The 15,537-nt window shown below is 40.3% G+C and overlaps 1 protein-coding gene across 1 annotated transcript; it reads left to right on the top strand.

Annotated features, from left to right (window-relative positions):
- Window positions 1–201: 201 nt before the first annotated feature.
- Window positions 202–13,604, top strand: f11r.2 (F11 receptor, tandem duplicate 2). Its single transcript, XM_084413147.1, has 7 exons — window positions 202–492; window positions 9,990–10,052; window positions 10,359–10,475; window positions 10,594–10,734; window positions 11,125–11,327; window positions 11,847–11,949; window positions 12,829–13,604. Exons 1-7 carry the CDS (start codon window positions 450–452, stop codon window positions 13,041–13,043), a joined length of 885 nt encoding a protein of 294 aa, XP_084269273.1. The 5' UTR covers window positions 202–449; the 3' UTR covers window positions 13,044–13,604.
- The last annotated feature ends 1,933 nt before the right edge of the window (window positions 13,605–15,537 follow it).

Genomic DNA, 15,537 nt, shown 5'->3' with positions numbered 1-15,537 from the left:
ACTGTCATTTTTCTCTTGTCATTAGTTGTGTCCATCCTCCACAAACAATACAAGTTTCAAATGATTGTTAAACAGCAAGCATAAACTATATGGAAAACTGGCCAGCGCACTCAGTAGCCGAATTGTGAACTATATTAATGGAGTAATGTAGGGTATAGTGAATGAAAATATAGCGGGCGATTTCGAACACAGCTTTGGTATTGCCCGGAGCTATCTGGCGGACGCGTTGACGTATCGCAGCAAGGCGGACAATGACGCGTCTTATGGCTATGACTCGAAAGGAGCGGCTTTTAGTTTATCCTGACTTAGCTTTGTGAGGGCTTAGTAATACACAGCTCCCTAAAGTTCTAGTAACAATATTAAATCAGGTGTTTTTTTGTTGTTGTTTTTTGTTTTGTTTTTAGAAAAGTGGACTATTTTGGAAGACTTTTTATAATTTCACAGTGGATATGCTGACCTTCGTCTTTGTGTGCTTCTCCATCTCAGTCACAGGTAAGTTAGGCGTCCAAGTTTTCAATGACTGCTGTGATTATTCAGTATAAAATCTTTCATTAGCTGCTATTTTTTAGCCTATAGAGTGGAGTTATTTAGCGTTTAAATAGTTTATTTAGCCTACAGGTCTGCAAGAACAAACAAAACACCATACCTGTCACTCAAATTATGTGTCCTTTAACCAATTCCATAAATCAATTTTGAATCGGCGTCAATATGATCCTTAAAAACCAACTCGCAAATATTTGAAGTCGAACCAATTCACATTGACTCGAATCAGCTTAACTGAGTCAATTAAGAGCTGTTCGAAATGTGTTTGGAAAGAGAAGTAGCAAAAACAGTTAACAGTCGCAGTAGAATAATAAAGTAAAAGTGTAATGTTTTTGTTATCTAATAGTAGGCTACTCAGCAAGTGACGCGGACACCAACCCGTTCTCATCAGTCTGCGTATACGCGCATCAGGTGCAGGCAAACTGGTCGAACTGAGCCTCGCTGGTGACGTCATTGCAGTTGAAGGTGATGCGTGGTATTTAGACGCATCTGCTCTCCATCGAAGTTAATGGGAAGGATTGGCGTATCATATGCACGCAAAATTGGATTTTGGCGTATGCATTGCACGCAATTTGAAAGTGTAAAGTCGTGTTATTTATACGCAGATTGATGAGAACGGGTTGCGGACACAGTTGATGCTGCGCTCGCACACATCCTGTTGAGCAGACGGGGAAACGTAGGCTACGTAGCCTATAAAATAATGATGATTGAAAGATTTGTCAGAAAAACGTGTTTGAATGAATGTGAATTCATATTATATTAATATTAATTTCATAACTTGTTTTCTGTTTACCCGTTTTTTCAGAAAAGAAGACATAACTTTCGATTGTTCATCTAGGCCTAGGCTACATAAGTAGCCTATTAAAAAAAATTAAAGCTTTTTGATGAAACCTCACACTCTTTAAAATGAAATGTAGCCTGTTTACATCGAAATGTTTGCTAGTGTCACAACAAGGATTTTGTAGCAGGTCTGATGTTTTTTTAATGGAACGAGGAAAAAATGTGCTTGTTTTAAAATAGACCTACAATTCTCTTCTTGGTCTTGGTAACCTCCTTTGCTGTAATGTTTGTCAAAATTGAGTCATTCAAATTACAATAAGTCATTTTAAAGGGTAAATAATTAAAAACAAATGTCTTCTTTTAACCTTCACATTATTGAGAAGATATCTATCTAAAACACATCTGAACACCCAATCTGAAACATTTACAGCTTTGTGCAAACCAGACTAAGGTGTCCAATGAGCATATAACACATTAGAAGATTACATGGGATGTTTGTAAACTATATGGAAAAATCCTGTTTGTTTTTAATACTATAATATGTTTTCTTAAATCTTGAAGTGTTCATCATTTGCATAGTTTTGCATAGAGCCTGCCCAAATAAACAGGGTTCCATCTCACATGTTGCTTTTGTTTGATTCTTTGTTTCTATTGGATAACAAATAAATAAAATAAATAATAAAATAAGTGTCTGGCTTATATGAAGATGATGTCAGAACATCATTACACTCTGGAAACGTCTAGGTTACTAATGTAACCCCCATTCCCTGAAGGAGGGAACAGAGACGTCACGTTGGAACTGAACTGACGAATTGGGATCTCCCTGAGAGCCCCCCGCTCCGCAAAGTGGGTATATAAGGAAGCCTGCTTGCACTTGCACATTCAAGTTTCTCAGAGGAGCCGAGACGGTGTGTCCTGGCCGTTCAGTGGCGGTACAGCAATTGACCGTTTGCAAAGATCCGCCCCCTTTAGTTACTGTTGTTATGTCTGACAAGCCATGCCGCTCTCACGCCACAGCATGTTCTCATGCAGTGAATAATACATCGCGGAGCAAATAGGACACAGTGACAACGCGCTGACAGACAAGACAGACTAGGTTACTTTTGATATGAAACAAAGTCTCAACTTTCAAATTTGGTAATTTTTTTAAGAAATTTAAACAATAAATACCCTTTTGTGGCTCTTTAATGTGTCGTGACAGATTGCTGTAGAGCCTCAGTTAAAGCTGCTCGTGAACCGATCATCTCTTCCTTCTAATTAATTTATAGCATCAAATAAACATGAATGAACATCAGAAGGAATGTTGTTTTAACCATGGAAAGACTTCAGTACACCGTTTTTCAAGTTCAAATCCACCTACATTAATCTACTGACTGCTTTGTCGGACAAAAATGGCGGATTTGGCGAATGGCGGATTATGATTGGTCAGATCGCCTGTCAATCAAACTCCCTGCAAAGGGTGTTATGTGGCGATGGGATGTAACGTCTCAGTTCCCTCCTTCAGGGAACGGGGGTTATATTAGTAACCTAGACGTTCCGTATCAGTTAGTCACATTTGATGTTACGTACCTATGGAAAGGCACATCCTGCCTGTAAGGAGGTTATGTGGAGTTACACAGATGGACTGGCTGACAGGGCAATGCTATTATGGTAGGTCTCTGTGGTAGATTCAGCCTAGCTAGGGTGAAGTCTATACTAAGCAGAGACGGCAGAGGGGCTCTGCCAGGGAAAGACACAGGCTCGACCGATAGGGAAGATGTGATGTGGAGGAATACACATGTGGGATCGCCATTAGGGGAATCACAACACATGGGCACCTAGTCTAGCACAGGGACTAACCTTCTGGGCATACACACGATTGCTAGACCAAGTGTCTGATGCCTCCGCCGCATCTGGCTGCTGAAGGTGCTGGAGGAACTCCATGCAGGGTTTGCCAGGTGAGGAACTCATCTGTGGAGCAGATAGCCCACGTAAGCCGTTCACGGGGTCCTAAGTGTTACTGGCTACTTGTAGCAAGTACGCGAGAGGACACAGACTCTACACTAAGATTATTAAACCTCACAATTGTGTTAGGTGTCGCCCAGCCCTCAGCTCTACAAATGTCTGCTAGTGAGGTGCTGTGCGCAAACGCCCAGGAGGAGGCAACACTCAGAGTGGAATGAGCCCGCACCTCAAGAGGGCACGGCTGGTCTTGGGCCTAATATGCCAAGACTATGGTGTCCATGGTCCATTGGGCCAACCTTTGCTTGGAGACAGCCTTTCCCTTCTGCTGGCCTCCAAAACAGACAAAGAGCTGTTCTGAGGTCCTGAAGCTCTGTGTTCGGTCCAGGTATAGGTGCAAAGCGCGAACGGGACAGAGCAAAGCAAGGGCTGGGTCTGCCTCCTCTGGGGGCAGTGCTTGTAGGTTCACCACCTGATCCCTAAAAGGAGTGGTGGGAACCCTGGGTACTGTAAGGCTGGAAACTTACGCTGCTATTTTGAACCAATAATCGGAACAAAAGGCAGTTGAAGGATGAGGTATATAATTCAAATATTTGTCTGACTCCAATATAATTAATCTGACTCCATTAAAGTTGTTTTTATTCTTTAACCTTTCTTAGAACTAATAGGAAAACGTAGGATTTAACCTGAACGTTTAGATAACGAAAGTTAAAATCACTTTAGCTTTCAACATAATCAGTGATAAAAGGAAAGATTCTCAAAGCCTTTAAAGCAGGCAAAGTTATTTATTAAGTTACATGTAGAATGGAACAACATACTGTATAGAAACTTAGTTGTAACAAATAATGCACTGTCGTGCAGAAGAGGTCGTAAAAGCCTTTCTTGTAGTATGAGGTTACGCACCGGTGTGCGGGAGTGGTGGGGTTAAAGCCTTTCTCCTAGATCAACAGTTACCTTTCCTTCTTACCCCTGGTTCACACAGGACGCCGAAGCAACGCGGAACGGAAAATCACGCGCGGTCCGGCGCCTGCCTGTTCACACTAGATGCGTATTCTCCGCGGCGGTCTACAAGCGCTTCTGCTCAGTTGTTGTTTATTTACTTACATCATGGGTAAGTAAATAACCTCATAAAATGAATACACCATGTTTCTGTAACCAAGAAGTTTGTACACTTCTTGTATTAATACTTTTTGTTAATACTCGCGGTATTTTAATTTGAAAATTGCTTTCAAAGCGCCGCTTCGGCGTCCGGTGTGAATGGGCCGTTACCCCTGGTTCACACAGGACGCCGAAGCGACGCCGAAGCGGCGCGGAACGGAGGCCGCTTCCTTTCGGCGCCCATGTTAACCTATGGTGTCGTTCACACCAGACGCGGTGCGCCGTGGCGCGTCGCGGCCGGCCCGCGCCGTGAAGCGCCAGTTTCGGCGTCTGGTCTATTTTTTGCGCGAGCCGCGAGTGATCCGCGTCCATTCCGGCAGGAAGTCACACCAAGAAACACGAGACATCCGGTCAATTGTCAAAATATAAACAATTTTCAAATTAAAATACCGCGAGTATTAACAAAAAGTATTAATACAAGAAGTGTACAAACTTCTTGGTTACAGAAACATGGTGTATTCATTTTATGAGGTTATTTACTTACCCATGATGTAAAAAAATAGCTCTGAATAAACAACAACTGAGCAGAAGCGCTTGTCGACCGCCGCGGAGAATACGCGTCTAGTGTGAACAGGCAGGCGCCGGACCGCGCGTGATTTTCCGTTCCACGCCGCTTCCGCATCCGGTGTGAACCAGGCGTTATACCCTGAGCAAAGCATTGTTAAACATGAGTGGAATATCAACACCAAACCCAACTGACAGGAAACGGGAAACAGGCAAATGGGTAGTGATCAAGAGGGGGAGAAGAACATTAGCATATTCTCCTCAATGCATGTTTAACCAATAGTACCTAGATTGTACATTAGGATACTTTAATTTCTCTATTAAGTTCACTACCATTCATTTCAGTTTATAGGCTGTCAGATGAGACCAAACATGGCATAGTTACATATTAGAACACACTAGTAAATAAACAGTATGTAGTTGAAAGCATATGTCAACTACATACTGAAGCAAATGAAGCAAATGGTACAGACGTGTCACTGAGGTGCAAACGACTCTGTCTCTCCCGACAGAACCATCCTGTGCCTGGAGTGTCCCAACAGTCCTCAATCAGCATATTGATGAAATCCCTGCACTAGATAGACATTAGCATACTGTGATGATGAAGGCTATTGTGCCACGTTTAATTCACGTGTATACCTTTAAAAGGCTTTTTGAAGTACTAGGGCAGTAAAGAGTTCTGCCCATATTTGCTCAGCCCTACAGTACGTATCCAGGCCGGGGTCTCAGGATTACTTAAGTGTTGGCCGGTCCGAATTCCAGGCACGATTCATCGACTGAAAATGCCTGCAGGTCCCCCACCCTCTAAACAGAAGCGAGTGCAGTCTTAAGAGACAGGATTTCGAGCTCTATTGACTGCAGTGGTTAGAAGGGCGCTCTCTGTAAGGCTGCTAATGCTAAGGAGAGGTCCCAAGAGGGTACAAGGTGAGGGCGGGGAGGATTTAACCTTCTCACGCCACTCAGGAACCTGATGATCAGGTCGTGCTTTCCCACAGACTTACCATATAGCTCATTATAATGTGGGGAGATAGCGGCAACATACACTTTCAGGGTGGAGGGAGACAGCCTTCGCTCCAGCCCTTCTTGCAGGAAGGAAAGCAGGAAGGAAAGCTCTAATCGGAATGTGAACGGTGCAAAGCTACCTCAGATGCTTCTGACTCCAGAAGAGGAGATGGCGGGCGAGTTGCGACATGCGATGGGAGCGTAGACCACCCTGATGGTACTCAACGGCCGCAATGTTTTGTTCATGCTTGCCCTGTAGCAGCGATTTAAAGCGGCGCAGCGCAAGCTGTACTGCTAGCAACTCAAAGCAGTTGATGTGCCACTGCAGTTGAGGTCCTGTCCATGAGCACCCCATCCCAGCCGGTGGTGGAGGCATCTGTTGAGACAACAACATGCCTGGACAATTGTTATATTGGGGAACTCCTGCCCGTTGAAATGCAAGGTCTGACCACGGGCTAAAGGTTTGGAGACAGACCGGGGTAATTGCCACCCGGTGCGTGCCTTGTTGCCATGCCCATCTCGGGACTCGGTCGTGAAAGCCAGTGCTGAAGCGGTCTCATATGAAGCAACCCGAGCAGCGTGACTGCAGCTGTGGATGCCATATGCCCCAGGAGCCCCTGAAATTGTTTTAGTGGAACTGTCGTCCTGCCCTTGAACGAATTCAAGCAGTTCAGTACTGGCTGAGCACGCTCGTTCGTGAGACTTACTGTCATGTTGACCGAGTCCAACTCCATACAGAGAGAAAAGATTCTCTGCTCGGGGGAGAGTTTGCTCTTTTCCTAGTTGACCTGAAACCCCAGATGGCTGATGTCCTAGAACACCAGGATTTTTCTAAATAAATAAAAACACAAAACGAAAGTAAAGGTGTTAGCCCTACACGAACGACTGCAGCACACACATAAACATAACATAACATAAAAAGTCCAGGCCTGGTTCTCTCTCGTCCTTCACTGTCATCGCTCCTCCTTTTATGCTTCCATCATCAGTAATCACGCCACCGGCCATTTTCTCACAGTCTAATATATCATGCCAATTACATAATCATTTCAAAGATGGAATAGATGTAGATGTAGCATGTGAGAGAAGAGATAGGGAAAGAAATGTAAATTAAGACAACACTGAGGTGATCAACTTGGATGATTGCGTCTTGGATGGGGATGCTAATTTTGCAAGAGAGAGTTCAAATGTTAATTTCCAGAAAGGTCCTTTGTTTTCTCAGAGTGTAGCCCAGACGGCTCGGGATCTTCCAGTTCTTAAACCTCGTGCACACCGGGACGATTATCGCCAGCGTTTTTCGACGCATCTTTGTGTTCATACCCAAGCGATTTTCACTGGCGATGTGCCGAGTGAATGTGCAAATTCACTCCCTGACAGCAGAAATACCGGTACACAAGGTGGCGCTGCGGAACTTTATGCTTCTGACACTCGCTTGTCACACAGAAGAAGAAGAGAGCCAGTATTTATGTGCTTGTCAAAACCATTCACACACTGCCAGGGTTTGAAATGAACTTTTTCACCCACCAGTCAATTTGGCTACTAAATTTAGTTATCGGCCATTCAGAACTTCTACTAGCCAAAAAAAAAGAAATGTCACTGCTTATATATATATATATATATATATATATATACTATACTATATACTATATATATTAAAATTTGGATTTCAGACATTAATTTCTTATTCAAACAAAATCCTATCATACAGCAATCTCCTCCCTTCCTCATTCATTCTCATCTTTTTTACCAAAAATGTATTTAGGTGGACAGATCAATACAGTAGGCTACAAAGAACATGTAGGATGTTGGAAAATGGCATTGTCTTTTCTGTTAACCAAATGCTTTTTAATCTATGCTATTGCTTCAATGCAAGTAAACAAGCGCACCATTATTTGTTGCATAGTGATGTGTGTGTTCAAGTAAGCCAGAAATGCACAGATTCTACTCAATTCGCTGTATTTAATTTTCACGATGACTCACGAGTTGAGTATTTGTGCTAAATTCGTGCAGATTTGGCTTACATGAACTTCCCCAGCAAAGTGAGTAAACATATAACACACCGAATTGACTAGTGATTTGACAGCGTTACCCGCCAAAGTTACGGGTAGTTATTTTTACCTGCATTTGGCGGGTTGGCGGGTTGGCGGGTTTTAATTTCAAATGCTGCACACTTCAATTTCTCTCCATACTAACTCCCTCTTATCAAGATTTTTGTAGTTGCTGTGGCTTTTGTCATAAAGTTTTTTGTGTTCAGACACCAAAGAGACCAGCAGCTCTACATTCATCTTGCCTTGCTGCATCTTCTTCTTCGTCTACTTACTTACTCTTCGTCATGTTCTTCTAGCAATGTGTGCTCGTTTAGACCATTTTGTGCTTGAGCGTCACCAAGTACTGTAACTTCAGCAGCTCCAGGCACGTGAATAAAAGCGGCATCTCATTTTACGCAGCACGTCAACCCAAAACAAGTAATAAAAACTCAGTGAGTGTTTTAGCGCAATTTTCTCACGTCATGGGATCACAACACTAAGAGATAGTAAATGAAAGAGAAAATAAGTTGCTCGAGAATATAACTTTCTCTTGAAATTCAAATGAACTTTCTGAAATCAAATCAGCAATGGATAATAAAAAAGGCACAATCACTTGACTAGTTGAACATCATTTTTTTTTATTAGCTCATTATTTTTTACATCTTGTGTTCACTCAATATCCTCGATTTTCTCTGTATCAGCTTCCTTTTCTGCTTTGTCCTCTTCAGATTCTTCCTTCTTTTCTGCTTGACTATTGGCTTGTGACTTTGTAAACTCTTCTTCTGCTTTCGAGATATTTGCCAAAACATCCTCTGAAAGCCACGAGTCATCGTAGAAATCAGATACGCCTGATGAGGAAGCCGTTGGTGTGGATGTCGCCATCTTTTGTCGCTTTTCTGAACGTTCTTCCATTTATTTTGCAACAACCTCTTGTCGTTTTCTCATATATTCTTGCTCCTTCTCCAAATCTTGATCGATACCTTCATTGATTTCTTGCCGTAATTCAGTGGAATTAATTGTGCTCATTACTCTTGTGAATACCTTCCTTACGTTTTTCTGTGGAACAATAGTTTTATAGGTGAAAAGGCAATATTTTTCTTATTTCCCTTCATATAAAGTTTTAATTAATTTTTGAAGCATAAAGGAAAGATTTTTGATAAAAAAAATTTCTAATATTATTGTACATTTTAGAAGCTATCGATTGCAATTTGTTTCAACTCGATAGCTATTATGGTTGCGGAGAAATTAGCAAAAAACTGTTTTTTTTCTGGAATTTCCAGGAAATCCAAAATCTTTTCCTGGATTTTTTTTGTGCGTTCCCGAGATTAGACCTTCCTTAACATAATGCCGAAAACCTGAAGTCTCTAGGTGGTCTGGTTGAGGAGTAGATAGAAGTGCAAGATTGGTGCGCACAGACAGAACAGAACAGAAATCATGAGTTGTTAATCGCAATTTTGTCCGGTGGAAAATTGCGCTAAAAACTAAGCGTTTTTTAATTTTTTAATTTTTTAATTGCGCTTTTATGCCTGCTGTTTTGTGCGTCGGTGCATACTCACATTGGCGCCCTTTGTTTAGTCACGAGGTGTTAAATGTCGGCGATAAACGCACAAGATAATCGTCCCTGTGTGCACAAGGCTTTACACGTCATTTAAATAAACGAATATTAGATTTTTATGAGCCGAAATATTCAAATACAATATTTAAAAAAAATACCCATCCCTACTCTGAAGCGAAAGCATGAATGTGGGAGTGCAAGCACACTTCCTTATATACCCGCTTCGCGGGGCAGGGTGCGCGATGCAAATCTCGCACACCTTTGTCCATTGGCTCATTTAGTTTACACTTGAAGGTGATTGGGCTTTCAGGTGAGATCCAATTCATCAGTTCAGTAACGTAACGTTGAACGTGACTGACTGATAGGGAACCTCTGTTAATGCAATTTATAATATGTTTAATGTGATTTTAAGAATTTCTTCTTACTGACGTAATTAAAGATTGAATAAATCTCTTAACTTCTTAATCTATTTCTGTCTGCAGGCCTACATGCCCAATTTACGGTTACTCTTGCTAATCCCTCGGTAAAAGTGAACGAGAATGAGGGTGAGTTTCATTTTTCCTTTTCTGTTTGTTTGTCTTTCAATTATAATTGTTTCTATGTGTCATGAGCAATCATATATTACTAATGGAGAACTTTTGATGTGGTGCTTGCCTGCATAGGTTTCACACTGAATAATAGTAATGTGTGTGTTTTTTGTTACAAATGTAACAATTTATTTGAGAGCTGGCTGGCTAGCCTAAGGAAAGGTCTGCCTGTTTTGGGTGATGCTCATTTAAGGATTGATGAAAAACATGCACATTTATGCATCAGGTTATTCAAAGTATTCAGCCTTCCTTTTTTTTTTTCAGGAGCTGATTTGAAATGTACCTACACCGCTGACTTTGGAGCAACACCCAGAGTAGAATGGAAGTTCAAGGATCTCAAGGGCTCTCATTCATTCATTTACTTTGATAACAAGCCAACTGGTATGGATGAAAAGTTTACTGTTGTTATCCAGAGTCATCATTGTAACCTTGCAGTTGCATTTCCTTATTGTGTGTAAAATGACAATTTGAGGAAAGATGTGCATCTTTTTTCTTTCAGCTCAGTATGCAAGCCGTATCACTGTGTATGCTGAAGGACTGAGATTCAACAAGGTGACGCGAGCAGACACTGGAGACTATGACTGTCAGGTGTCTGGAAATGGTGGATATGGAGAGAAGACAGTCAAACTCACTGTCCTTGGTAAATCATATTGTGTTGTTTACATAATCATTACTACCTGATAGATGTCACAAATGTATATGTCATGAGATATCATAACCCTGAGCTATAAACAGCAACAGGGAATGGCCCAGCCTAATTTTAGCCAATCACAAAATTCGTGGGTGGTCTAATTCAGTGGCTAAGCCAATTAGATATCACCAAAACTACTGAAATTGCTCACAGCACCTTCAACCTGCAATTTTAAAGGGATAGTTCACTCAAAAATGTTCCAAGTCTATATGCATTTATTTTTCTATGGAACACAAAATAATATATTTTGAAAAGTGATACATACAATGAATGTCAGTGGGGTCCAGTGTTGTTTATTTTTAACACAATATATAACTTTGATTAAATAATGTTCTACAGTGCCTCCTTCCAAGCCCGTATCTAGAATTCCTTCATCAGTCACAACATGCAGTAAGGTCCTTCTGACCTGCTTCGACAATGATGGCTCCCCCCCCCCCACCTATAAGTGGTACAAAGACAACACTCCCCTCCCTGACGATCCCAGCAAGTTCCCCTCTTTTAAAAACCTCACCTACAAGATGAACGCTTTCAATGGGAACCTGGTGAGTGTTGATACAATATTTGAAAATACAAAATATCATATATAATGAGTGTGTATGTATCCACCTTTTTTTTCAACGCAGAAGTAAGCTATTTTCTTTGAATGTGACTTCTGGTTCATTAGCTGCTATAGGGAAATAACGAGAAGAATAACAAAGTGCAGTAAATGGTAAAACTGTTGCGCTACAAAACAGCGTGTTTATAACTAAGCCACTACATAAAAATAATAGGTTAAGAAACACCAGTTTGCAATATCAAGCATTTTGCAATATTTAACTGTTTTTTTTTGTACAGCTACAAATAACTGGAAGCGGATTACACAGGAAGTCAGACACATTAAATTTACAAATGGCTTACTTGAAAAATAAGGTGGATATAGTCACATCAAACTTTTTGGTCAAAACATTCGGTACTATACTGTATATTGCTAAAATTTGAATGTAATTTTTCACTTTATAATTCCAGGTTTGTACCTTGTAAGGAATATTATTCTTGTAAAATTGTTTTGTTTGTGTGATCAGGAGTTCCCGAGTGTGTCTAAGCTGGATATCGGTTCATATTTCTGTGAGGCCAGTAATGGAGAAGGTGCTCCTCAGCGTGGTGATGCAGTGCGGATGGATGTCCGTAAGTAATAGAGATGGGTTTATCATGAATATAGCACATATTTTAAAAACGTTATCATAAAATGTATATTTATTTGTAACAATTATATTAACCGCAATATTAAGAAATTCTTGTTGTAAGAACAGCTTATTGGCTGATGGACGCAGCGACCTGCTAGGTCTCAATTAATAAACACTTACAATAGGCTTACTGAGGGCTACATTCAATGAGGGTTAGACAAAAACACGTTTTGAAAGAAGGATTGATGATGTAGTGACTTAATATTTTCATTGTGTTCACTTTGAACAACAACAAAAAAAGGCACATAGTGAACCTTTAAAAATCTCCAGGGGGGTCCGAGGGCATGCTCCCCCGAGAAAAGATTTTTTTTTGTGTGCAAAAACAGCACCAAAACATATTTATCTATTTAATCTCATAAATCAAATTATGTAACAAACATTAATCTAAGTGTGTGCTACAGACCACAAATAGCATTTTCTTGAGCAAACTAACTAACAAGCCCCCTAAATTAACCAATGGACTCTTTTTACATTTCTCAGAAGCGGAAGTTGTCATAGTTGGATAAACCTCTAATGGGAGATGATGGCAAATATAATTTTTATATTTTCATATTCTCCAGTAGCAAAAGAAAAAAAAAACATTATAGCATTTCCATGACTTTAAATAAGAAAGAAAATGTATCCACTGTTATTCAATATTCAAAGTAGAATATTGTGTTTCTGATGTTTTATGCTTTTTTTCAGTAGTTGCCTCTGTTTTAGATAGTCGTCATCACTGTTTGGACTGTGTACAACTCGTTACAAACTTGTCAATAAACTAAACTTTTCAATGTCTCCCTAGCATTGCTAATTTTTGGCTAACTTTGTTTTTGTACTATAGTTGATGTAGACAGCAGCCAAGTGCCAGCAGAGAGGGACACCTTGAGCACGGAGACATACATTGTGCCAAGCAAGAGCACCATAAACCACATTCTGGAAAAAATGTATGGCGTATTCACGTTGCAAGAGGTTAAACTAAAACTAGAGATACAAAAAATGGAATTAGAAATAACCAAATTAAAACTAGAGCTGCAAAAACAAAGACATGAAGTGTAGATTCCATTCAACATGACTGCTCTAAGACCAAGAATTTATTTCATGTAGTGATTTGATATTTTTTTCATTTCATTAATAAAATGTAATTTCATTATACTATGAGTGATTAACTAGAATTATCTACTATTATTAATTTTTGTTCTCTGTTTAATATATTCAACCACATGTTGCATATATATAACATATTCAAACTAGCCATTGTTTACATTTTCTGCAATAATTTGTCAAACAAAACGTCCAGATCCATTTTCACCTCCTGCCTCTGATCTCCAAAACACTCGGTCTTCCTCCAGGTCTGAGAGTGCAAGTCTCTGGTAAAGGAAAGATCTTTACCTTAAAGCATTTGAGTGTTCAGAGTAAATGTAGAATCTAGAAGTCCAAACTACAGTCATATAGTTTATATTTCTAACCTTGCCATTACCTTGGATTTTTATTTTTGGCATGTGTTATACTTTGTTTGCTTGAATCCTACTGTGTCTCCCATGGCTCGTAGTGCATTTTAAAATCCAGTGATGTTGAAAAAGTCTTGTTTAAAAAATAAACTGATATGGATAAAAACTATACTGTTGTTTTGAACTCTGCTGTCTTCCAGTTTATCATTGTAACTTTTTCCCCAGCATTGAAATTATTGTTTGGTATGTAAACATGTTCTATGAAGCAGAGATTAATATTCCATATGAGTATTTATATTTTAAATGTGATATATAGGGGGGATGTGATTGCATTGTGTCTTTTTCTTTCATTCTCAATATATATCGCTATAATGAAGGACTGAGGTTTGAAAAGGTGACGCAAGCAAGATTATGGCGGAGAGGTGTCAGTAAATGGTGAATGTGATGAGAAGACCATCAAACTCAGTCGTTGGTGAATTTTAATCATAATTTTTTTCACTTCCAGCTACTTTTTGGTGGTCACAAACACTCATTACCAGAAATATTGATGCCTCTTAAGAAAAATTGCTTGTGATGTTCCTCATTTGTAAGTCGCTTTTAGAAAAACATCTGCTAAATGAAGAAATGTGACTCCAATTGCTTTTGTAATATATCATTTTGTATTATTTACTAATTTTTTAAAGATGTAAAGAGGATTTTTCATATATACAGTATCTAAGCAAGTTCCTCAGTTTTAGGAACCTCGCCTACAAAAAAAATGTTTTTACTGTTTATACTGATTTGAAATGTAAGAAATCATTCTTGCACGTTGAAATCATATCACACGTTCTCTTTCAGATTGTTTATTATTAGCCAACAATGAGTTTGCAGTTTACTGTGGGACTAGACCATCAGTTTTAGTTACCTTTAACCTTTAAATGAACAGAATGTCTTCATATACTATTTGAAAAAATCTTTTCTGAACCTCATATAGTGCCAAGGTACACAATATTGATTTTTTTTAATAGAAACATTGTAATTTTTTTGACATTTTGATTGATTTTACTCTGTTATCTTGTTGAGCAGCACAAATATTTGTTACATGATTTTAAATACTAAATATCCTGATACACTTGGTCATGCTTTATTATTAGCCATAATGTTCAGTATTAACCTTCTTTTTAGAGTGGACATCTTGCCCTCACTATTTCAGCCTCAGGTAGTATTCCATGTTTTGCTGCTTGACCAACTGTTTTGCTTTAATTTTCATCATTAGGCTATTTCCTTATACAGTGTATTCTGCCTGTCATACAATTTTACTGAATTCTGTGAAAGGGGTTTTAGTTAACATGAACAGAAGAACATGCACAGCTAATGGAGCTCCCTCCTCATCTGGCCTATAAGTGAAAATACAATTACAGATATCAAGAATTATAGTTTTTACTAGTTTATTTTGTTGAAAAAAATACTGACAATACTGTGTTTAAAATTAACATCACTTAATATTAATACCTTTCGTTTGTTGAACTGTTGCATAAAAAAAATGCAACAGTCTCCGACACAGACACCACTGTCTACGGAACGGACACCAACGTCTCCGGAATAGACACCACCGTATCCGGCATGGACATCATCGTCTCTGGCACGGACACCTACGTCTCTGGCAGGGACATCACCATCTCCGGAAAGGACACCACCATCTCCGGCATGGACACCAACGACTCCGGCACGGACACCACTGTCTCCGCCACGGACACTGGCACGGACACCACCGTCTCCGGAAAGGACACCACCGTCTCCAGCACGGACACCACCATCTCCAGAAAGGACACCACCGTCTCCGGCACGGACACCGGTACAGACACCAGTGTCTCGGGAACAGACATCAATGACTCCGTACACCAACGTCTCCGGAAAGGACACCACTGTCTCTGGCACGGACACCCATGTCTCCAGCACGGACACCACCGTCTCCGGCACGGACACCACCGTCTCCAGAAAGGACACCACCGTCTCCGGCACGGACACCAACGTCTCCAGAACAGACACCAATGTCTCCGGCCTGGACACTACCGTCTCCGGCACAGACACCACCGTCTCCGGCACGGACACCACCGTCTCTG

This window comes from Rutilus rutilus (assembly GCF_951802725.1).
Source record: "Rutilus rutilus genome assembly, chromosome: 7".
Taxonomy (NCBI): domain Eukaryota; kingdom Metazoa; phylum Chordata; class Actinopteri; order Cypriniformes; family Leuciscidae; genus Rutilus; species Rutilus rutilus.
This window is presented reverse-complemented; position numbering and strand designations above follow the sequence as displayed.

Bases quoted from the DNA above. Each gene is read 5' to 3' on its own strand.
- f11r.2 (XM_084413147.1), top strand. From the start codon at position 450: ATGCTGACCTTCGTCTTTGTGTGCTTCTCCATCTCAGTCACAG. The intron at 493-9,989 runs GTAAGTTAGGCG...TTCTGTCTGCAG, and splicing joins CTTCTCCATCTCAGTCACAG to GCCTACATGCCCAATTTACG. The intron at 11,950-12,828 runs GTAAGTAATAGA...TTTGTACTATAG, and splicing joins TGCAGTGCGGATGGATGTCC to TTGATGTAGACAGCAGCCAA.